The 23,739-nt window shown below is 31.6% G+C and overlaps 3 protein-coding genes and 1 non-coding gene across 4 annotated transcripts; 2 read left to right on the top strand and 2 right to left on the bottom strand.

Moving 5' to 3' along the window:
* The first annotated feature begins 9,435 nt into the window (after window positions 1-9,435).
* LOC125850509 (wall-associated receptor kinase-like 20) lies at window positions 9,436-13,738 on the top strand. Its single transcript, XM_049530368.1, has 3 exons — window positions 9,436-10,186; window positions 12,030-12,086; window positions 12,610-13,738. The coding sequence occupies exons 1-3, from the start codon at window positions 9,436-9,438 to the stop codon at window positions 13,671-13,673; spliced, it is 1,872 nt and encodes a 623-aa protein (XP_049386325.1). The 3' UTR covers window positions 13,674-13,738.
* A 456-nt stretch (window positions 13,739-14,194) lies between these two features.
* Window positions 14,195-14,268, bottom strand: TRNAI-AAU (transfer RNA isoleucine (anticodon AAU)). The gene has a single exon. It is a non-coding gene; the product is annotated as a tRNA-Ile (tRNA).
* Window positions 14,269-14,899: 631 nt separating this feature from the next.
* On the bottom strand, window positions 14,900-17,258 carry LOC125850484 (organelle RRM domain-containing protein 6, chloroplastic-like). Its single transcript, XM_049530332.1, has 4 exons — window positions 17,006-17,258; window positions 16,858-16,926; window positions 16,272-16,378; window positions 14,900-15,319 (listed from the first exon to the last, which is right to left on the bottom strand). Exons 1-4 carry the CDS (start codon window positions 17,229-17,231, stop codon window positions 15,230-15,232), a joined length of 492 nt encoding a protein of 163 aa, XP_049386289.1. The 5' UTR covers window positions 17,232-17,258; the 3' UTR covers window positions 14,900-15,229.
* A 2,571-nt stretch (window positions 17,259-19,829) lies between these two features.
* Window positions 19,830-23,552, top strand: LOC125850520 (mannose-1-phosphate guanylyltransferase 1-like). Its single transcript, XM_049530377.1, has 5 exons — window positions 19,830-19,878; window positions 21,645-21,775; window positions 22,210-22,272; window positions 22,367-22,606; window positions 22,687-23,552. The coding sequence occupies exons 2-5, from the start codon at window positions 21,665-21,667 to the stop codon at window positions 23,356-23,358; spliced, it is 1,086 nt and encodes a 361-aa protein (XP_049386334.1). The 5' UTR covers window positions 19,830-19,878; window positions 21,645-21,664; the 3' UTR covers window positions 23,359-23,552.
* Window positions 23,553-23,739: the final 187 nt, after the last annotated feature.

Raw genomic sequence — 23,739 nt, 5'->3', positions numbered from 1 at the left:
ACTAGAAAAAATAGTACCATAAATGAATTGAAACGAAGCCACCATAACTTGTAAATTTGATGTTAGTAACAGATGGAAAGAGTGTGGAAAAATGTGTTTATGCTGTAAATTGGATGTCCGCACTAATATGTTTAGTGGTGTAAGATTAATACACATACAAAATGCTATGTGGTGTATATTAATCAGCCATTTGATATACTTGGTTTCCAAATGTATACATGGCAAGATGATATCCATGTATTACACTGTGGGCACAAGTAATACAATTATATATATCCCTATTCTTGTAACAAAAAAAGGGCAAGAGTAAGTGACATAAATTACTACACATACTATTTTTCATCTTTCTTATGATTTTAGTATTTTGTCTTTATTTTATAACACGTTATCAACACAAAGTTCTAATCACATGTTGATCTCTTACTCCAAAGGTTTTTTTTAATTTAATTTCTTCACTAAGAAAAAAATAAGATATCATTATTGAGTAGTTTATAAATTTATTGATTTGCGTGATTAAAAGTAATATGTTTGATATAATCTCATATTGATTCCATTCTCTTATATTCTTCCCTAAAATTTATTTGTTCCTAATATTTTTTTGATGAATCTATAGTTACTTTTAATCGGCTATTTTTTTAGGTGAGATTAAATTATTGGACTAATTGAATCATTGCTAGTAAGTTCTTTAACATTATTCTTGAAGTTAAAAAGGCTAATAATATATACTATGAGTTTTAAGAATTTAATCAAGTTGTTGGGTTGTTTCTTGTTCTTGTGATAATAGAGTATGATTCTTGAAGATCTTGATATTGCAACCTGCCACCATGGATAATTTATCGTGGCTTTTATATATTTATTTATACAAAAAAAAATTGTAATATGAGAGTCAAGGTAAGTCAAGTTTGAATTTGATTTTTGCTATGAAATAATTACTTTCTTTAGAACCAAAGATCGAAAGGATTTGATTTTTATCATCAATATATTTATATTGCAGGCAATTAATAGATGCCTTACATAAGATTCATATTAAGTCACATACTTATCAATAAATTGGTGGAAAGGCTTCTCAATTTACAAAAAGAATGATATTATTGTTCAATTCTTATATCTGTTGAGATCTAATTGCATATTCTCCGTTTTGAAAATCCTATATTATTTTTCCTTATAAAGGGGATGTGGGTTACTGAAGGAAAGTTGCAATTATTAAAACAACTCTACTCCCTTCTTGTAAAGGAATTGTACTACTGCGAAAAAAAAGGGAGGGACTATATATAACTTGAAAATAATTTGTCTTAGTATTATTTCTACTAGAATATGAAGAAATTATTTTAAGCCTTTGTTTCAACTTTTACATTGAATGTTTTATATATTAATAACTTACTGTATTACATGTGTTATATAAAGAGATTGAATACATTAATTTGTTTGACTCTAACAATTTTTAAACTTTGATTTATGTAATTCTAACAACTTTGTTTCAGAAGAGCGAAGAGAATTGAAGTATAAAAGAGCAAATTTATTTTGTTTCTATAAGTGAACATAATAATCTTTTAAAGGCTTATGAGTGAATCATGTTACACCTTAACTTATTACCTCATTGGTTAAGGGTAAAATGATGAATTCAAGTTTCATCGAATCAAGAGGGTAAGATGTTGGATTTAAGTCCTAATGCACCATAGTAATGACATAATGATGACTGAGCAAACTAATGTGCTCTTGATGAAAATTATGAAACACATGATTTTGCTCCATTCTCAAAAATGAATGTGGTAGCAGTACATGATAAGTCTAAAAGATGACTATTGAGACTGTATAATGAATGTGGGTGTGACAAAAGACAAATTAATTAGTCATCATTGTGGTAAAAATGAAGAACACTGTAATTTTTTCAAATAGTCCTTCAAAATATGAATGTCATCAAAATGGTATGAATGGTCATTAGAAACATGTTTGATATGAGACCTAATAATTTGATAAGTTTATAAATCCTCCATCAAAGAAAAGGATGAAAAAGTGGTGATACACTTGACTTCCAAAGGTGATGTCGAGGTATGTCATATGAATATAATAAATTTCAAAGCATGACAATGAACTTCTAATGAAAGGAATAATTAAGAAGCATGTATATATGATTATGGTCAATTNAAGTATAAAAGAGCAAATTTATTTTGTTTCTATAAGTGAACACAATATTCTTTTAAAGGCTTATGAGTGAATCATGTTACACCTTGACTTATTACCTCATTGGTTAAGGGTAAAATGATGAATTCAAGTTTCATCGAATCAAGAGGGTAAGATGTTGGATTTAAGTCCTAATGCACCATAGTGATGACATAATCAGGGGCGGAGCTATGACATGGCGAGGATGGTCAGATGAACAACCTTCGTCGGAAAATTTTTACGGGTATATATACTAAATATCGGATTTTTTGGATATATACTAACTGTTGAACAACCTTGACACAAGAAAGGTTGACAGCCGAACGGTTAAGGTTATGCAAAGATGCCTCAGCGTTCCGGGTTCGAGCCCAAGTGTTGGCGTTTTCTTTAAATTTTTTCATTATTCCATTTGTTCTCTTAGAAAAGGCAAACCTCAGTCTGGGTTCGATCCCAGGCTTGAACATTTCATTTATTTAATATTTGTTCAGTTTTTCTCTTAAGAAAAAGTACAAAAGTTACCTTTTTTAAGTTAAGAAAAACAAAGGGAAATAAAAGGTCTATTTTTTACTTTTCTTAATTTAAATAAAAATAGATTCATAGTTGTCTTTTCCTTTTAGTTTTTTGCCTTCTTCTTCTCCTAAAAACCATTTACAACTTTACTCTTTACCTTTCTCTCTTCTCAACTTTCATACATATTTGCAAGTTTTAAGAAATTGAAAGCTTTAATCATTGTATATTTCTTCCTCAACTGCCATTGAAGTATGAACACCCTTGACGAAAATTCTGGCTCCGCCACTGGACATAATGATGACTGAGCAAACTAATGTGCTCTTGATGAAAATTATAAACACATGATTTTGCTCCATTCTCAAAAATGAATGTGGTAGCAGTACATGATAAGTCTAAAAGATGACTATTGAGACTGTATAATGAATGTGGGTGTGACAAAAGACAAATTAATAATAGTCATCATTGTGGTAAAAATGAAGAACACTGTGGTTTTTTCAAATAGTCCTTCAAAATATGAATGTCATCAAAATGGTATGAAAGGTCATTAGAAACATGTTTGATATGAGACCTAATAATTTGATAAGTTTATAAATCCTCCATCAAAGAAAAGGATGAAAAAGTGGTGATACACTTGACTTCCAAAGGTGATGTCGAGGTATGTCATATGAATATAATAAATTTCAAAGCATGACAATGAACTTCTAATGAAAGGAATAATTAAGAAGCATGTATATATGATTATGGTCAATTCCTTGAAGAGAATGTGACTTGTGACAAGTATCATGGAAAGTGAACCATTCTTGAAAATGAATGTGTCAAGAAATGATGAAAATTATAAATAAGGACATACTCATGTATGATTTAATAAATATCACAACTCACCTCTATGAGAGGTTAGAGAGAAATAAAGAAATTTTATGTTGGTACAAATGGTCATTGGTCAAGTACTTTTAGTACATCATAAATAGTGTGGTACGTTTTATTATGAACTATCAAAATGACAAAAGAAGAAATAATTCTTGACCACAAAAAATTGTCATTGTATACGTATCTCTGTACGTCAAAAATATTTTGTCAAATATTAAACAAAAGGGAGGAGATATTAATGACAAAAGTAAATCAAGAAACAAGTTTTGCTTGTAATGATTTTGACCATGACAATAATGATATAGATTTCTCCTTGAAAGATATGTTCACCACAAAAACAATGTTATGAAATATATGATAGTATCAAATGTCAATTGTGAGCTTTGGTGAGCTATTGTGTTACTACTCAAAGAAATAAAATTGCTCATGATATTGAAATTGTAGTAAGTCTCGAATGAAACTTTTTAAGTTTCAAAGAAATAGTAAAAAATAATAATATTGAGACTATAAATTATGAATGATTTAAGATCTTCATATTACTATAATCAAAGTGGGTTATAAATATTTATGTGAAAGATTGCCCATATTTTCATGTTTTTTGTGGTAACTAAATATGAGTATGATGATGGAATCTTATGCAAAATAAACTAGAAGTTTATTGAAATAAATATAAGTTGGCATGATCGGTTGACAACCATCCCGGTTCAAATACGATACGAAAATAAATGATAATTCATGTGGTTATGTATATTGAAGAAATAATAAATTCTTCAAGAATTCTCTTGTGTTGTTTGTTCTCATGATAAAATTATCACTGTACCAGCTAAGGTTGAGATTGTATCTCCCAAAATTTTGAAATATATAAAAAGGTGAATATGGGCCTGTTCACATGTCATGTAAACCATTTACTATTATATAGATGCATCTATGCTATGGTCACATGCACTTTATCATCAACTTGCAATTTTGATTTTTGCAGAGGTTGTTTGCTCGAATTTAAATCAAGAGCACATTTCAAATTATAAAATTATAGTAATGATGGTTAATATCCAAGTGGTTTAAGCAGAAATTATATGCCTCCAATTATAACTAAATCATTGGTTATGAGAACAAAACTCCCCAAAGGAATTTGGTATAAGATGTGTTATTTAACGTGTAGCAACACTTGTACGTATCAAGCCAACAAGGTTCCCCTATCACAATTGGTTCAGGGTCAGGAACCAAATAATTCTTATCTAAAATTTAAATATGTGATATATAATTCCATTGCTCTACCATTACACAATGCACAAAGATGATTCCCCAAATAAGGTTGGGCGAATGTTAGATTCTCTAACATTAGGGGAGGAATGATAAGCAATTGGAAAATAATTTATACATAATGAATTATTATTGGTATTGGTATGATCCTCGTTGAATTTAAATCAATTGTCAGACACATTTCACTGACCCTATGTTATAATTCAGTTATAAATGCTCCAAAGAAAAATCTTTGAAGGACATAATTTATGGTACGCCTGAAACGTAATAGATAAATCAATTCAAAAGATAAAATATCTGGAAGAAGAAAAAGAAGAGGAGCAAATGATCAAGATGGTCATAATGATGAGGCAAATGCTTTAGAAATAGCACCATGACACTTCATAAAACCTTGGCAAAGGTTCAAGTACCTGAAAATGATGGAAAATAAAGAAAGTTTGATAAGTTATGTCTAATTAGAATCAGGGGCGGACCCACATGTAAAGGTGGGGGTGCACATGCACCCGTCAACTTCAAAAAAAATCATGTGTGTATATATATATATATATATCTTGAGAAACTGATAGAAAAAGGGATATAATAAAAAGTGCACCCTTAATGAACATTGAACTGCCCTTGGTCTGTTGGTAGAAGTGAGGGAAATAGCTCCTTGAGACCCAAGTTCAATCTTGGTCAACAACTTTTTTTATTACAAAGTCAAGCGTCCATTAAGCATTGAAAAATTTGCTTCGCTTATGCTAAAATATTATTGGTGCACTCAGACTCTTCAAATCTTAGGTTCGCCTCTGATTAGAATCGATATCAAATAAACCATCGACGATATCTTTAATATAATATAGCGCTAAAAATTATAAATGGTGATGAGGATCTTGATATTAAATATGTCGAAAGTTGACAGAAAAAAATACAATTCAAGTATATTTTTTTATTCACTTGAAAAAGTGATGTTTTGGACTTATTTTGTCCACATACCAAGATATAATGTCACTGGGGTACAAATGAATGAATTATTGTGTGATAATAAAATTATAAAATATAAAGCACAACTTGTGCAATTGAAAATAAAGTTTCGCAAAAGTTCTGACATTATTTTATGGAGATGTATTCTCCTAAGGTGGATGCAATGAGGTTTCTTTTAGTCCGACAATATATGAAAAACTTGAATACGCATAATGAATGGTTATCATGTCTAGCTAGACAGTAAATATTATATGAAAATCCCCAAAGGATTTAAAAGGTTACAAAGTGATTTCATTGAATAGTACCCCAATGATTGTAAGATCGCATAACATAAAGATCAATTTTGATCTCATTAAAATGGTTAGAAAGTACCATGTCATAGTGCAATTGGTGCACTTATGTATCCTTCTATTATTATTCATGGTAAATAATTTTATTAATATGCATGCAAAATATAACATCATTCTTATCGGTGGAGATATTAGAGTGAATCAAATATCGATATAAATTATTTATTCTAACTAATCATGTCAAGGTTTATAGATTATGAAACTGCAAGAAATCATTTGGTTATATGAAGTTTTGATCTCCAGAAAGCTATCAGTATTCATGTAGAAATATTGTCATATCATATTATTCTACAAGACAATCAATTTTATTATCATGAAATCTATGTCACTTGACTATTGCTACAAACAAGTCAAATGAGCAAAATATATTTCACCAAAGTTCTTCTTATTCATGATCTTCAAAAGAAGGATGTAGCCGATGTTCAACACTTCGTATTCACCAAGGCATTATCAACTTCAACATTTGAGAAGTTGAGATATAAGATTGGACTGCGTCATCTTCAAGTTGTTAAGTGATGTTTTAATCAGGGGGAGTATAATACGCGTTGCAATCTTTTTTCCTTAGCCGAGGTTTTGTCCCACTGGATTTTCCTGGTAAGGTTTTTAGTGAGGCAACTACCAATGTGTATTACAACTTACAAGATATGTGTACTCTTTTTCCTTCACTAGGATTGTTTCCATAGGATTTTTCCTAGTAAGGCTTTAACGATGCACATTATGTATTAAGACATGGACTTCCAAGGGGGAGTGTTGTAAATTGGATGTCCACACTAATATGTTTAGTGGTGTACGATTAATACACACACAAAGTGCTATGTGGTGTATACTAATTAGTCATTTGATATACTTGGTTCCCAAAGTGTATACATGGCAAGATGATATCCCTGTATTACACTTTGGGCACAAGTAATACAACTATATATACCCCTATTCTTGTAACCAAAAAAAGGCAAGAGTAAGTGAAAGAAATTACTACACATACTATTTCTCATCTTTCTTATGATTTTAGCATTTTATCTTTATTTTATAACAGGTTCATTATTTTTATATTTTTCAATGATTTTTAGCGTTAGTGCAACTAGAGGTGTTTGGATTGGCCTCAAAAGTTGGTCAAACCTACCCTTGAATCAGTTTTTTACTTCTGAAAGTGTTTGACAAATATAAAAAATAACTTAAAATAAGTTAGTAAATGTTTGGCAAGGTCAAGATTAATGACTTAAAATAAGTTAAAAATTACTTAAAATAGGTCAAAAATAAAAAATAAATCTCCCCTACTTTTTATTTTTTGAATTAAAAGTCATTTTTTGACTATTTTATTTTTGATTTAAGAATTAATTTTTTCAAGTCAATCCAAATGGGTTATAAGTGTAAGGATAACCCAAATGGACCTTACATTTATGTGTTCTTATTATGTGAAAATTCAAAGTGTATATTATTATTACTATATGTGGGTAATTTATTAGTGTGTGTTTGATGGTTTATTATGTTGTCTTAATTTACAGGACAAAGAAAATCATTTTTTTTGCTTCTATGATGTGTTGATTCAATTACTGCATATTTTAAGTTCTTGATAATAGATACGAGTTTAAGAGGGATATCGATTAGGATTGAAGAATCAAAATACGTTGAATTAATAAATTAATTAAGTAGATCAAAATAAATTGACTTTCTATTTTTTTTAGTCTAATTTGACTTGACACATCTCTTAAAAAATAATAAATAAAAATATTATTTTACCACATCATCCTATTAAATAATGTATAAGTTCATTTTTCTTACACATTAAGAATCATTTCAATTGAGTGAAATACATTAAGAATCAAAATAAAGCATTACTCGTAAGCCAAAGATATATATACTCGTAATATATACGAAATTTGAACAGTACATATCAAAATAAAGCATTACTCGTAAGCATTACTCCCAGCTGGCAATATATATTATATGGATAAGGTATAAGTACCGCTATATTATGATCGAAATCTCAGAATAGTTAAGGCGTGTGAGAGATATTTGAATTCCATGTAAGCCAAAAAGGTGTACATAATATATATATATATATATATATATAGGGAAAATCAACTTGATTTCTCTCTAATAATTTCCCTCACATTGGTTATCCAAATCCCTTCCTTCAATTTCTCGACATGATATGATATCAGATTTTAATTTGTAATATCTCAAAAAAATAAAATAAAATAAAAAAGTTATGATAACTCCTTGATGTTCATGTATGAATAACAGATCACCCCCACTATATATGTAGATTACATGCATGTGAAAGTATCAATGTTGTCTTGAATCTTTTTGTTTCGATTTAGTTGTCATATTTTTCTTTTTGAGTTGTTCTAAAAGAATAGACATATTTTTATAATTGAAAATAACTTAAACTTCGATTTAATTCTTATTTAAATATTTTATATTCACAATTGCCTATTTTTTTTGAGATACAAGTTTTTTAAAGAAAATTCTTTATTTTTATTAGACTTTATGTTATATACATCGTCAGTGTAAACAAGAAGTTCACATGACCATCACGTCATTCAAATGATATCTACTCCTTAAAATATGAGATTTGCAATCTTAGAATATAAGATGGGTCGATTACTTGCTGCAAATAGACAATGACTTGCATTATGAATCTTTTCATATATTGACGATGCATATAATTTAAGCTCTATTTATTAAATTTTATGCTCAATCAAACAACGTCTTTGCATAGTGCCACGCAGGGGCAGAGCCACCTTGTAATCAGGGATACTTCATCTGAATTTCTTTCGTTGAAAAATTCTACTATTTATAATACATGATTAAAATAATATTTTATGTATATATATTAGATGTCGAATCCCCTTTTAACTAGTTCGTATGTCTATTTTTTTTTATGTCACGTAAATTGAAATGGATGCAAATATGTGTTAATGATCACTCTTTGATCCTCCAATCTTCCTCAGAAATCGTTGTCCCGTTTGTAGAAAACCTAGACACAAAAATTACTTCAAGTTGACAACTTTCTGACCTTTGTTGTGTTATTTACAAAAAAATAACAAACTTGTGTACTTTTTACGTATGTCGGCCTTCTTGTTTTCGAAATATTGATAATATTCACAAACATAAAAATATTTTTTTTAAAAAATAAAGTAAAATAAATAAATAAACATTAATTCCTTTTCCCCACTAGTTAATTAAGTTGTACGAGGTTAAATCTAGCCAACCACCATCAATAAAAAGGCCATAGAACCATCAATAATTTTCACATAATTCTTCCATTTTCACTACCACTTCAATGGAGAAAAAAACATTACTTCTAATCATATTTTTCGTCACGATGATAAATTATACACTTTCATACAAGGTCGCAACGGTGAATAAACTTATTTGTGACAATTGTGGCAAAATCCCCGTGCCTTACCCATTAAGCACGGGGCCTAATTGTGGCGATCCATTATACAAATTACGTTGCAATGCAAGTACACTATGGTTCGATACGATGAAAAATTCATCGTACGTTATTTCATCCGTTACCCCACAAATTCAACGATTAGTCATTAAACCACCTACCTCATACCCTAACACATGCCTATCGTCCGATTTTCGCTCCGAGGGAATCCAACTTGACCCGAATCTTCCATTCAACATCACGGCTAGCAACACGATATTGTTATTAAATTGCACGGACTATATGTTGCACTTGCAAGCACCAATAAATTGTTCATCGAGTTGTGTGTGTCATCCTTACGTAGAAAAAAAATTAGAGTGGGCTGCTTGTAGGAAGCAAAGTCTATGTTGTACATTTAGGACAGGAGGGTCACAAAATGAGTATATGATTAGGGTGCATTCACAAGGGTGTATGGCATATCAAAGTTTTGTTGGATTGGATAGTTCATTGCCAATTGAAAAATGGCCACAGCCTGGACTTGAATTAATGTGGCAAATTCCAGATCCACCTATTTGTAAAAAAGAAGTGGATTGTGATGTGTTGAAATATTCTAGGTGTTTGGTTGATCCTAAAAATGTTGGAAAGAAGAGGTGTTTTTGCAAGTCTGGACACTATTGGGATGCACAAGGATATTGTCAAAGTAAGTATAGTTCATCTCATATATACTTGATAATCTATGTTACGTGAACATGTTTGAATGAATACGAAATTTTGAAGTATAAAATATATACTTATGAAACTTCTTATCTTTAATATACGTACATTCGCGTTGGTGCATGTAACAGTTCTGGTTGGCTGGTTTAACTGTTAAGATATTGTCTGACTTATTTTAACTCAAAAGACGCAACTCATTTTTATGAAGTCCCTAACTTTCTTCTTTTTATTTCAATGCGGGTTTCGTTTAAGGTGTAATGTGCATTCTTTCCTTCTTGAAAGACTTACCATCCGGTCTGCACTATGGGCGTCACAATGTAGTTATAATATTGTGTCACTAGGGATAAAATGAGAAATTTAAAGTTAGATTATTTATAAGCATAAGAAGATGTTACCTTTTGAAAGTTTAAGCTATGTATACGTGTTAATGTACTATTTGCACCATCAATTAATACATGTAGCCACTAATATAAGTTATTTTCATTTTGAAGATAATAAATCTTACATTTTAAGGAGATTTATCCGTAGATATCTTTTTAAGTGACTTGATGATAATAATAATAATAATAGATTTAAAAAATAGCGGTATATATTTAACTTATACACTTTTTTTTAATTAGTTAAAGTAGACTAAAATGGAAATAATGTAGTGTCATGTTAGCTACTACTATGCTCATTTCAGGTGATATGTAATTAAATTAAATATTTTTTTATTCACGTAATTTCTTTATATATTTTTCTTCTTTTTAGGATAAGATAAAAAAAATAAAGGAAATGTTCAAAAGGCAAAAACTTAGGCCAAAAAATAATAATCTGTTCTAGCATTACAAAAATTAAAGCCAGGGGATCCTATGGGCATAGAACATGGAATTTGTTTCTTGATATACCAAGATTATGTTGCTGATTTCGACGTATATTCCTATTTATTTATTTTTATCTAGACACACTAATATATATTTAACTTAAAAAACTAATGTAAAACATACACCCTCTATCGCAATTTATGTGACATAATTTAATTAGACCAAAAAAATTTAAGAAAAAGTTAGTGAAACTTGTGATGTAAATTAAAATAAGGTATAAATATTTGTGTGACTATAAATAATCTTATTTAGGATAAAGAAAGTGTGACGTGCCTTTTGAGAATTAAGATAGATTAAAAAAAAAATATGTCACATAAATTATAATGGAAAAAATATATGTCATTCATGAAAATCGAAGTTTGAGCATTCTAGACTAGACTTTAAATTAATGTTGTAATTAGTTATAGGTCCATATATTAATTCTGGACAACGTAGATTAATTAATAAATATAACTCGAAGCAAAACAAATTTCTCAAGTGGACCACATATATATTTTTGGATTTCAAAAAGAAAGGAATTAACTAATTAGTTGTTCATTTAATTTGTTTATGTACTTTAGAAAAACTTTGGTATAAATTCATTGGCTATTGTTTAGGGATTTGTAGTAGATTTTGTATCCTTGCTTCCTGCCCAATCAAATTTACATTACATGGCTGCTGCCTAGTGAAGATTTAAGAATAATAATAAATTTTAATAATAAATGAAATAATTATTTTATTATATTATTTCTAGTTAATTATTATTAAGATAAATCATATAAATATTAAAAAATGATAGTAGTATTTAATTAAACATAAATACAATATGTATAAAATGATAAGCATATTTACATAGTTGGATGTGATCAAATTTTAATTAAAATTTGACTTATAAACAGTTTAAGAAATTATCAATTATATAGATAAACACGAATTAAAAAATATTTAAAGTCAATTTGACTAATTTTTGTTTCTTAATTTACACAGAATGTCGACATGGCACAGCTTGCAAAATTCGAAGGAACAAAGCGCCTCTTATTGCAGGTTCTCTTTTTTTGTTAATATATTTTTTATTTCTTATTTTTATCTACTTCAATCACTTATCCAATTACTCCCTCACTTGACTATCAGTTGTTTCAATTAATCATCGGAATATAATGACAAAATATTTTTATTAGATACGTCACAATCAATTTTTTTTATAAAAAACTTGTGTGTATTCTTAAATACCTATTAGGTAGTTAATTTGACAAGATAAAATATGTTATCTCCTTTAATTATACGCATAAGTCTGAACTGAAACATGCCGGAGGTTTTATAGCTTATTGAGGTTAACACATATAATCAAAAGGGAAAACATATTTTAACTGATAACTTATTTACCTAATGGATTATCGAGAACAGGAGCAATTTTTTTTTTCAAAATTTGAATTAAAAGTGTATACTTAGAAATTAGAAACATTTTATCATGTGTTCAGACATTCATCATGAACCAGAACAAGTTGTAGTTCGAGTGTATTATAATTAGTGCTAACATGTTGTATATATTTTTTTGTTTTATTTTCAGTTGCTGTTATATCAGTGCTTCTCATGCTCTTAGGTGGATTTTTAGTCCACAGACGTTACCTGATAAAAAGAAGAACAATAAGGTTACTTGTAAAAGAAAGAGAAGAAATATTAAGTGCAAATACAAGTGGAAAATCAGCTAAAGTTTTCCCTGGAAAAGAAATAAAAAAATCAACAAATAATTTTGCCAAAGAAAATCTTTTAGGCACTGGTGGATTTGGTGAAGTATTTAAAGGCAATTTAGATGATGGTACTATAGTTGCAGTTAAAAGAGCGAAACCCGGTAACGCTAAGGGCACGTTACAAGTCCTTAACGAAGTTCGAATTCTGTGCCAAGTGAACCATCGTGGTCTAGTGAGACTACTCGGTTGTTGTGTCGAGCTCGAGTTACCTCTTTTAATTTACGAGTATGTACCTAATGGTACACTTTTCGAACACCTCCACGTGTTCCGTCTCCGCGAGCGGGCCCCACTTAGTTGGTTGAGGCGTCTAGTGATCGCTCAACAAACCGCGGACGGACTCGCGTACCTACACTCGTCGGCCGTTCCGCCGATTTATCATCGCGATGTTAAATCAAGTAATATTTTACTAGACGATAAGCTTGATGCTAAGGTTTCAGACTTTGGACTATCGAGATTAGTCGAGTTGAGTGAAAGTGAGAACACTCATATCAACACATCTGCTCAGGGTACATTGGGGTACCTCGATCCTGAATACTATCTGAACCTTCAACTGACAGATAGGAGCGACGTTTATAGTTTTGGAGTTGTGCTTCTAGAACTTTTGACGTCTAAAAAGGCGATCGACTTCAATCGAGATGAGGAAAATGTGAATTTGGTTGTGTACATGAAGAGGATCATGGATGGAGAAAAATTGATGGATGTAATTGACCCTTTTATTAAAGATGGGGCAAGTAAAGTGGAAATTGAGACAATTAAGGCTGTAGGGAACTTAGCCTCAGCTTGTTTAGATGAAAGGAGGCAAAATAGGCCATCAATGAAAGAAGTATCTGATGAACTTGAGTATGTTATTGGTATTGTTAGTGGCCAGACTTCAAAAAGTTAGATGGATTATTGTAATTTTTGGTTTAATTAATAGAATATGGTGTCATCTTTGATTTTGTTACAAGCTAATTTTGTTTTATTACATATTCATAACATGAATCTTTTTCTTCTATATATTTGTATTGATCTAAATCTGAAATGCTCTCAATTTTAATGAACACTCAAGGGTGTTGCCTAGTAATCAACCAATGGCGTGGATTAAGATTCATGAGTTTTCAAGTTTGAAGTCCAATAGAGACAAGAATACTAGCTAAGTACTTCTCATCTGTCCGAATCTTGGTGGAAATAAATATCAAGTAATTGTGTTAGTGGGAGGTAACAAATACCTCATAACATTAATCGAATGTGTGCAAGTTGATCCGATCACCTCGATTATTAAAAAAAAAAATCACAAGTTTAAGTTACCCACAGCAGGTTTTGATAATAAAGACTTCAAGCAGATGAGTTATTATTTGTTAAAATGAAATAACCGAAGAAATATTTAGACTAAAAAAAAAAAAAAACTTGAAAATAAAAACATAATGGCCCATGCAGGTCTCGAACCTGCGACCTTCGCGTTATTAGCACGACGCTCTAACCAACTGAGCTAATGGGCCAATGTGTTCGAAGATCTATTGTTTAAAATTAAATATGTAATTTGTGTTCTCATCAGGGCAAACAATTTCTTATTTTGACATATAGAAGAGCTTTAAAAAGGGAATTGAAATTTCTTAGTTAAAAACAATCAGTCCAAAAGTTTAGTAATGATAATTTGGAAGTTCTACCTATCATTTTCTCAACATATTATGCACTTAATTAAGACTATGCTCTCTATTAGAACTGAAATTAACACAGATGATGCCTGTTGTGAAAGCATTTGCATCAACTAGTGAAATTTATTCAAAGCCACAACATAATAAAAAAACACGTTTTTCTGTTTGTTTCATCGATGAGAATGAAGCAATGTAGAATTTTATTTACTTCTTGATATTTTGAACCCCGTAGTGAAAATCCTGACTCCCCTGCAGACAAGTCCACTTTTATCAGATACTGCTGCAGTACTACTACTACTACTAAAAAAAAAAACGATTAGAGTTTTACAAAAACAAATGTGCAAAAATATCAGGAGAGTACTAAATTAAACACAGCTTTGTCAAGGAAATCTTTATAATGTAGCTATAATAAGGTAATATAGAGTACCCTTTCACTCCCGACGCAGGGAAGATTGAGAAGTAGCTGAAAGTTCACTAAGACGGGGCCGTTTCGTCAGAATTTACGATACAAAAGATATACGAATAAATACAAAAATTATGAAAAATGCGCTACAATATATTAGTAACTGAACAGTTGCCTCAGAAAGGATTAGAAGTCCAACGGTATCGAAGTAAGCAATCTTCATCCCTCTGTATAGTAAGTTGGGCAGAAACTGATGACACATATTCTGATAAACACGATGATTGATTTATAGGTGAATGAAGCGCGTCCGTGTCCACCATTGTATCTCTTTTGTATTTCTCCTTCACAAGAGTGTTCTTATGAATCTCGGAGATGAGCCTTGATTAGGGATGCATGTCTACATCATTGTCTGCTATTGTTGTGATTAGGCCCTCGACGAAGTTCAGATCTAGACTTAGCGACTTCTACAAAAATTACCCTGCCGTCCAGAAACTGAGAAGGGCAGTTTGTTAGAATTATACTCAACAAACAAGAATTCCATGAAGTAACAATGATAGTTAGGGATAATAACCATGTAGAATTTTGCAAATGAGGATAGAAGAGTGTAAAGAAAATGCATTTGTTATTATGGTATTACTAAGCATTCGCATTTTATGTATGGAGATGCACGGGATGAATTTGAGAACGGAAGTTGAATTAGCACATACAAGAAGCAGAAGGTATTTTCACACTTGACCCGGATTAAGTTGGCATTCACAACCCCATAAATTTGGCTTATTGACTGAAATATGATTAGAAGAACAGTTGGCTAGTACAGACTACAGAGTTTATCCAAACTCCAAAAGATGACATTTTCTTCAAATAATGATAGAAAGGTAAGTCTACTTCCCTATGCAGGTGTATGAAGAAGTTAATTTTATTAAAATACAACCTATCATCGTGCAAATCACACTACTTATTGAAAATTATTTGCACCATGTCACACAAAAATGACTTGCTTCACTGATGACCAGTAGCTGATCTTCCACACACAACCATTACTATGCCTCAATCCCAAACAAATAGGGGTCGACTATATGAATAATTTAGTGTCATCTCTTCAAGAAATGCTCATTTGCAATAAAAAGTTTGTTTTAGAGACACTGATGCACACATTAAGTGAGGCGAAACGCTTAACATGTTTTGACCCTCTTCAGGGATTAAAAGCGTGTCTTTAACAACGCTGAATAAAGCGTTAGTTTGTTTTATATGAGTCTTTCATTCAGGTCCTCTTTATTCAGCATCCCATGTTCGTTTAATGAGAGGCTCATTCCATGACTTTTGAAAAGGATTTCATGTTATATGCCAATATATTTTCAGTACACAATATCATCAAGAATGAAGGATATGTCCGAGTTAGATTCTATTTAGGCAAAAATCAATGTTGGTTTAAGATGCTAATTACCTTGCCATGCATTCCCTCAATTGCTTTCTGTGATTCCTCCTCTGTAGCATAACGAATGAAAGCAAATCCTCTTGGTCTGTTCGCTATTTTGTCCATCATCAAATTGACTGCGAAATTGAAGATACATACATGTTTTTTAGAAATTCATAACAAATTAATCATCCGTAAGATAGCTACAAGTTTTACTCAACTGCATGAGTGTTCAGTTCTGGTTAACTTTATCAACAACAACAACATTTGCCATATGAGTGTCCTTTTTTCGCTAATACTCGTGGAGTAGCGGGATAAGATACAACATAATAACCATAGGGTACAAACAAAATTTGCCATATAATGAGTCATGAGTGGTAAATATGTGTGAATGATTTTGAAATTTGAAACTTGAAACTCGAAAATTTGAGGTTTTGATCAAGTCGTGTTTGGGCATACATTTTATTCCGATTCAGTTTCTGAAAGCATGAAAATATTCATAAGATATATCAAATTTCATGATAAAACATATATTTGAAGATAAAATTTCAAAATCTAGTCCCAAAATTTATGGTCAAACGCAGGAGAAAATGAACGGATATTTTTCATTTTTAACCTTCAACGAGCTCTCCGAAATTGTTGAAGGCTTTTCTTAAGCTATCTTCAGTTGTGCGAAATGAGAGTCCTACAAAACGAAATTAGATTCAACAAAAAGTAGAAAATAGCAAAAATAGTGTACTAATGAAAAATCAAAATAAACTGACCGCTAACAAAGAGCTTAGTTGAGGGATTGAAATTGACCGGAGTTCCCGAGGAAGAAGACTGAGTATAACTAGCTGATACAATAATTTGGGCATAACGAATTGTTACCGACTGAGAAAGAAGAAGATGCTTTGATTCTTTTCTAATGGAAAACGATGACAATGGTAGCTGTGACTTTGCATGCAGAGTAGCGCCAGGGTACGCTGCCGCCATTACCATGGCCGCCATTTTTTCTCAATTGTTACTGGAATAATGAAACTGGATAATGGGTCGTGCCTTCTGTGCCCAGATTATCCAGCAGTTCCTGGTTCGGGTTCGGATCAGGCCACACAAGAATGATGGGTCAGATTTGGACCCGTTTGGCCATAGAGGAAATTACCTTTACTTTATTATACATACATTCATACATACTAGTTGCCTTTTACTTGCGAATAATTATGTATCTTACTATTAATTAAGAGTTTTTTTGACTGTAATGCTCATTTCAGTTCCACACATTGTGACTAATTTCACGGGATATCTACCACCTCTTACCAACATCAATACCAGTGGCGTAGCCACAACCACCCCATGAACACCCTTCGTCGGAAAATTACGTTGTATATGTACATTTATAGGATATATATTTAAAGTTATGCCTTTGGCGCAATGATAATGAGTGTCCATTTGAATGAATGAGTTTCGGGTTTGAACCTCAAATATCAGAATACATTTTTATTTTATTTTGATAGTCACACACCATTATTCTTGGACACCCTTAGTAAAATTTCTGGCTCCGCCACTTATGAGTACCAAATGCCTTTGTTCACCAATAAAAAAAACTTCTTTCATTCACTTTTGTTTGTTCATTTTGAACTTTGCAAGTTTTTTAAGAAATAATAAGTAATATAAATATGTTATCATAACATTCATATTTAAATTAATATATAATATTAAGTCTAGTTAATATTTTGAAGAATAAGTAATTAATATTGAGGTCATTTAAATAATGTCGTCATTTTTGGATATTAATAAAGCACTCAAAATTATTATATTTACGAAATTATATTGGAAAAAAAGAAGAAGAAAGAACTAATCAATATACCAAAAATACTTTTAAAATCGTAAGTAGGATCCAACACATTCCAAAAATTACTTTAAAAAATGGTAAGTACACAAAATCTAAAAGGATCCAGCACATTCCAAAATTAAATATTTCGAGATTTGTAGCTATTTTAACTTGGTATCTAATTTAATTCAAATAAATCTAAAATAAAAATAATTTTGATTTTGTTGAAAACTTTGACTATAAATAAAGATAATCTCTTTCATATTTTTTCATCCATCTTATATCATTTCTTTGTGAGTATTTAAAGCGCAAGATGAATGTCTCAATTGTACGATGATTGATGACAGAAATGATTAAATTTTAGATCATGAAGGTGAAGGATATGGGGAAAAATTATCGTTCTCTACCTTAAAAAAAAGTAGTCAATTTTTGTCTTCATTCTATAATTGGGGCATATCATATCCTCCTTGCCTATAAATAGATTTGTTTTTTTCTCATTTTTTATATTAATATTGTATTATTTCTCTATGAGCGTTGTTAGGTCAAATTCAATATTAAAGAGAATAATGAATGCCCCAATTGTATGGTAATTGACTATAGAATTGATTAATTTTTAAGATCTTGAAGGTGAAGGACATGAAAAAATAAAAAAAATATTATTCTCTATTTTCAGAACGATCTAAAAGTAGTCAATTTCCGTCTTCTATTACTCTACAATTGGGGCATATCATTACTCTCTTTGCATTGAATTCAAATCCATTATCGGCAAAGAAATCGCAAAACGAGACTTATGAGATAATCATTCTTAGACGGACTTTGATTTTCATTTCAATATTAGATAAATTCAATTATTTTTTGTTCATTTGAAAAATGAGAAATTTAATTTTTTTTCATAATTCAATTTTGATTCTTTATCAGGTTACAATAGCAACAACATAAGATGGAGAGAATCAAGAATAGTCACTATACTTTTAAATTAATTCATAAAAAAAATGTGCAACATAAGTTGAATTTTACAAAATATATTTGTTAAAGACTTAACGAAGAAAGAAGTTTAATAAACTCTTTAAGGACTTCAGAAGTTTTTCCTCATTTGATATTTACATTAACTTTATAATACATGACACACTTATACATACATTTTTATCATCGAATCATAATTAATTACTGTATATTTTTATTTTTATTTTAAAACTTAATATAATTTAATATAATATTGAGTGTAAGTAAGTTTTTATCAATTCCAAACTCTTATTTTGGGATAATTCATCTGGTCTAAGTGATAACGCTATTAGATTAGCTCAAGTTTTAAACTAATAATATTAGATTTTGGGATAATTGATCTGGTCTAAGTTATAAAGCTATTAGATTAGCTCATGTTTTAAACTAGTAATATTTTTAGTTCGTATTTTGAGAATTAAATTTCTTAATTGTAATTGAAAATTTAAATATATAACTCTTATATTTTAAGAAATAAAATTTACGCATTTAAATTTATATAAAAAAATTATTATAATTTATAATAATTTAAAGTGTATAACTATATATAAAGATTACTGTCAATAAAAACTCATACATCTCAAAATCAGAACATCATTTTATAAATTGAAATAGAAGAAATAATAATTTTTAAATAAATACTTATAAATACATTGCACCTTTTTAAATTACAAACGAAACGTTTAAGAAAAAAAAAAAAAGTAGAAACAGAAAAGATGCCGTGATTCCGCTATAAAAAGCACATAAAAAATAGTGAAAGAAAAGGTCATCTCTGTCACCTTCTCAGTCTCCGATCAGCCCATTGTCTTCTCCGTCGCCATTTTTACGGTAAGCAATAAATACTCTTTTATTCTTGAAGTTTCGTGTTCAAGTATTTTTGAATGGAGTGGTCTCGCTTTTACATATAAGTGAGACTTCTCGGCACGAATTCAGATTAGTCGAGTCCAAAGCATAGATTATAGATTAGTCGGGCCTCAAAGCGAGTACACAAAATGATCACCGGGCCTGAGATTTGAATCCTAGTCTCTAATGATTAATTCTAGCTTCATTGACTGCTTGGCTACACCAATTTATGACTAAAATAGCGATTTAAACATAATAGTTTTGCTAATTGTTTACATTATTTGCTTCCTACTAGCTGAAGCAACAATAGGTTTTATGTTGCTATTCATTATGTTTAAATAATGTATCTGCTGAAACTTTTAGTTCTTCATGCAGCAATAGACCCAATTGGACCTAAAATTAAGTAGGGAGCTTTCTAGAAAACTCAACCATGAAATTTTCTTTGGTACCAAACAATCAACTATGCTTCAATCCAATGTATTAGTGGGGATGGCTTTATGAGTCCTTAGTATCCATATCACTCATCAGTTTTTGGATGGCTTATCATAGTTGGATTATTTTACTATCTGTTGTTTTTATTACTATCTATTATCTCTTGTACTTTTGGAAACAACCGCTTTAGCTCCACGAGGTAGTGGCAAGGTTTGCATATATTCTACCCATCCCAGACCTTACTTGTGGCCGTGTGGGATTTCAGTGAGTATGTGGTTGTTGTGTCTCTCGTATTTTCATTATGTCTTTTTCTAGATTTTTTTGTCTTGAACTGAGGGTCTATCGGAAAGACCCTCTCAACTCACCTTTGAGGTAGAAAAAGGGTTAACAGTCACATGGTTGAGCATTTTAGTTAGGTTTTAAAAGGAAGCTTGTCATTGTGGATCTGAATGGGATGTTCAACAGAGAGAAAGAGGCACTAGAGCTATGTGCTTGGGGATTAAGTGCCAAAAACTGCACAGTGGTGGATAAAGTTTGGAGCTTTATCTATATTTCTGTCATAGTAGATATCAACATTAAATTTTGATAACAGATCAAACAACTTAGCTTTAGGCTTATTTGTGAAGCAACAGTTTAATTAGATATATGAAATTGATCATCAAAGCACACTCATACTCTAAATGACTTAGTGTTATTAGTTGTGTAGGAATAACCACATATTTTGGACCACTTTCGTAGTTTGCTAAACCTATGTTACATACGCACTTCATTAACCCTTAGGGTGCGGTCCTTCCGTAGACTCTGCTGACTCGGGATGCTTTGTGTATCGGGTTACCCTTTTTTGCTACTTTGCATGATCCTTAAACATACAGTTAGAAGACTTACTAAAAGTTGAGCATACTCGGATTGGATACATACCTGTTCATAATCTTGTACATGAGACAATTGCATAGTGACCTACAGAACTCTGTGATTTGTTTTCATATATGTGGTTTTCCGATTGCGTTAGTGCTCCATTGCCACTTTCTGAAGCTGCAATTCTCCTCTTAGTTTACATGGTAGATACTTTTGTTTTACTTATCTTCTTACACTTTGTCAAGTTTCATTAACGTTTCTCTGAAAGCCATAATCCAACTTTTACCCATGTTCTTGCGCTAGACCAAGGAATGTTACTGTCAAGTTTTTAATCTTTTCTATCCTTTTGATTGAAGGTCCTCACAATGTGTAGAACTTTTTCATCTCCCACCGCCTTAGTCCTTTGATTAAAATTCAACATGATGCACACGGTTATTTCTTGATGTTTTGTTTTTCTGGTGCAGGCAGCCTTTTGGTTTTCATCATGAAGGCACTCATCCTTGTAGGAGGTTTTGGAACAAGGCTGAGGCCACTGACCCTCAGCGTGCCAAAGCCGCTAGTTGACTTTGCTAACAAGCCCATGATACTTCATCAGGTTTCATTCTATCATTCCTGTTTGTTTATGATGGATCATAAATTCCTACATCCTCTGTTATTTCTTCGTTATGTAATACTTCTATTCTATAGCCTCATTCCTCATCATTGGGACTAATATAAACCCCGTTTTTCCTATTAAACTCAAAACGTTATCTTAACCATGAACCATTTGATCTTGTTAGCATTTTGAATCAAAATCATTCAGTTATTTTCCCGCTTCTTCTATTCTTCGGGTGGCATACATTGATTCCTTTGCTAGTTGAGTTAGAATGTTGCCATGATCAGACACTTCTCTTGTATCTCACGCCTTCTACTTGGGAATCAAAGTAACGCATATCCGTCATCCATTGATAGTTGGTACTAGAGTACTACACTTTTTTGTTGACGGAAGCTTTATTATGCACGAGTTGTAACAAAACTAATTTTGACCAGATTGAAGCACTAAAAGCTATCGGAGTGACCGAAGTAGTTTTGGCAATTAACTATCAGCCAAAGGTAAGGCTAGATCTTATAGTTTGTTAACATAAATTTAGCTCTCATATAACCATCAAATCCTTACTAGTCAATTTCTTTATCCTTTACATTTTAGGTAATGCAAAACTTCCTGAAAGAGTTCGAAAAAAAGTTAGATATCAAGATCACTTGCTCACAAGAGACAGAGCCTTTGGGCACAGCAGGGCCACTGGCTTTAGCTCGTGATATATTGAGAGATGACTCTGGTGAACCCTTTTTCGTCCTCAACAGTGATGTTATATGTGACTACCCATTGAAAGAAATGATTGAGTTTCACAAGTCCCATGGCGGAGAAGCTTCCATTATGGTGACGAAGGTTGGAAACTCCTTGCTTCTTTTACTTTTCTGTATGCATTATAAAGGAAAACAAATATTCAAATGTATTTTCTTTGTTAGGTTGATGAACCATCAAAATATGGTGTAGTGGTCATGGAAGAAGCGACTGGGAGGGTTGATAAGTTCGTAGAAAAACCAAAAGTGTTCGTTGGTAACAAGATCAATGCTGGAATTTACTTGTTGAACCCTTCTGTTTTGGACCGGATTCAATTGAGACCCACCTCAATCGAGAAGGAAGTCTTCCCCAGCATTGCAGCAGAGAAGAAGCTCCATGCCATGATCCTCCCTGGCTTTTGGATGGACATTGGTCAGCCAAGGGACTACATTACAGGCTTGAGATTATACCTGGATTCCTTGCGGAAAATTTCCTCTCCTGATCTGGCTGTTGGACACCATATTCTTGGAAATGTTTTAATAGACGAGAGTGCTGTAATAGGTGATGGATGTCTTATCGGTCCAGATGTGGCTATTGGCCCTGGGTGCGTTATTGAATCAGGAGTTAGGCTTTCACGTTGTAGTATAATGCGTGGTGTACGAGTTAAGAACCATGCCTGCATCTCAAGTAGCATTGTTGGATGGCACTCAACTGTTGGGAGGTGGGCTCGGGTAGAGAACATGTCAATCTTGGGAGAAGATGTTCATGTTGGCGACGAAGTTTATAGCAACGGAGGTGTTGTTCTACCCCATAAAGAGATAAAATTCAGCATTCTGGAGCCACAGATTATCATGTGAGTAAAAGTGATGGTATGATGTGGTACTTTCTGGAAACTAAAGCAATATCTGTTCCCAGAGAATGTTCTTTGTTATGTTGTCATTTCAATCCATCAGAAATGTGCAAGTTATAAAACTGAAGTCTCTGTATCTTTGAATTAATGGAGAACACTGATCTGTTCAAGGTTTTGCACTTGTCAATCACATTGGCTGCAATGCACTTCTATTTTGGGGGTGACAAAATTAGCCCGTAAAACATGATCCGTCCAACCCATCCATTTATTGGCTCGTTAGACCCGCCTAATTCAAGTCATCTAAAAAGTAGGTTGATATGTAGTCCAAATTGACACCCAAAAACTGATGAATTGTTTGCTACCACGAGCCTTTGTCCAATTTCTGTGC

The sequence above is a fragment of the Solanum stenotomum genome, unplaced genomic scaffold (genome assembly GCF_019186545.1).
Source record: "Solanum stenotomum isolate F172 unplaced genomic scaffold, ASM1918654v1 scaffold17538, whole genome shotgun sequence".
NCBI lineage: Eukaryota > Viridiplantae > Streptophyta > Magnoliopsida > Solanales > Solanaceae > Solanum > Solanum stenotomum.
The sequence above is the reverse complement of the archived record's forward strand: the minus strand, read 5'-3'. Positions and strand labels throughout refer to the sequence as shown.

What these genes read in the sequence shown, in the direction of transcription:
- LOC125850509 (XM_049530368.1), top strand. Translation starts at nt 9,436, where the DNA reads ATGATAAATTATACACTTTCATACAAGGTCGCAACGGTGAATAAACTT. An exon ending in TGCACAAGGATATTGTCAAA is followed by an intron (nt 10,187 to 12,029) that starts GTAAGTATAGTT and finishes TAATTTACACAG; the next exon opens with AATGTCGACATGGCACAGCT. An exon ending in CAAAGCGCCTCTTATTGCAG is followed by an intron (nt 12,087 to 12,609) that starts GTTCTCTTTTTT and finishes TTTTATTTTCAG; the next exon opens with TTGCTGTTATATCAGTGCTT.
- LOC125850484 (XM_049530332.1), bottom strand. Translation starts at nt 17,231, where the DNA reads ATGGCGGCCATGGTAATGGCGGCAGCGTACCCTGGCGCTACTCTGCAT. An exon ending in TTTCGGAGAGCTCGTTGAAG is followed by an intron (nt 16,379 to 16,857) that starts GTTAAAAATGAA and finishes TCAATTTCGCAG; the next exon opens with TCAATTTGATGATGGACAAA. An exon ending in TTGAGGGAATGCATGGCAAG is followed by an intron (nt 15,320 to 16,271) that starts GTAATTAGCATC and finishes TGCCCTTCTCAG; the next exon opens with TTTCTGGACGGCAGGGTAAT.
- LOC125850520 (XM_049530377.1), top strand. Translation starts at nt 21,665, where the DNA reads ATGAAGGCACTCATCCTTGTAGGAGGTTTTGGAACAAGGCTGAGGCCA. An exon ending in AGCCCATGATACTTCATCAG is followed by an intron (nt 21,776 to 22,209) that starts GTTTCATTCTAT and finishes AATTTTGACCAG; the next exon opens with ATTGAAGCACTAAAAGCTAT. An exon ending in CTTCCATTATGGTGACGAAG is followed by an intron (nt 22,607 to 22,686) that starts GTTGGAAACTCC and finishes TTTCTTTGTTAG; the next exon opens with GTTGATGAACCATCAAAATA.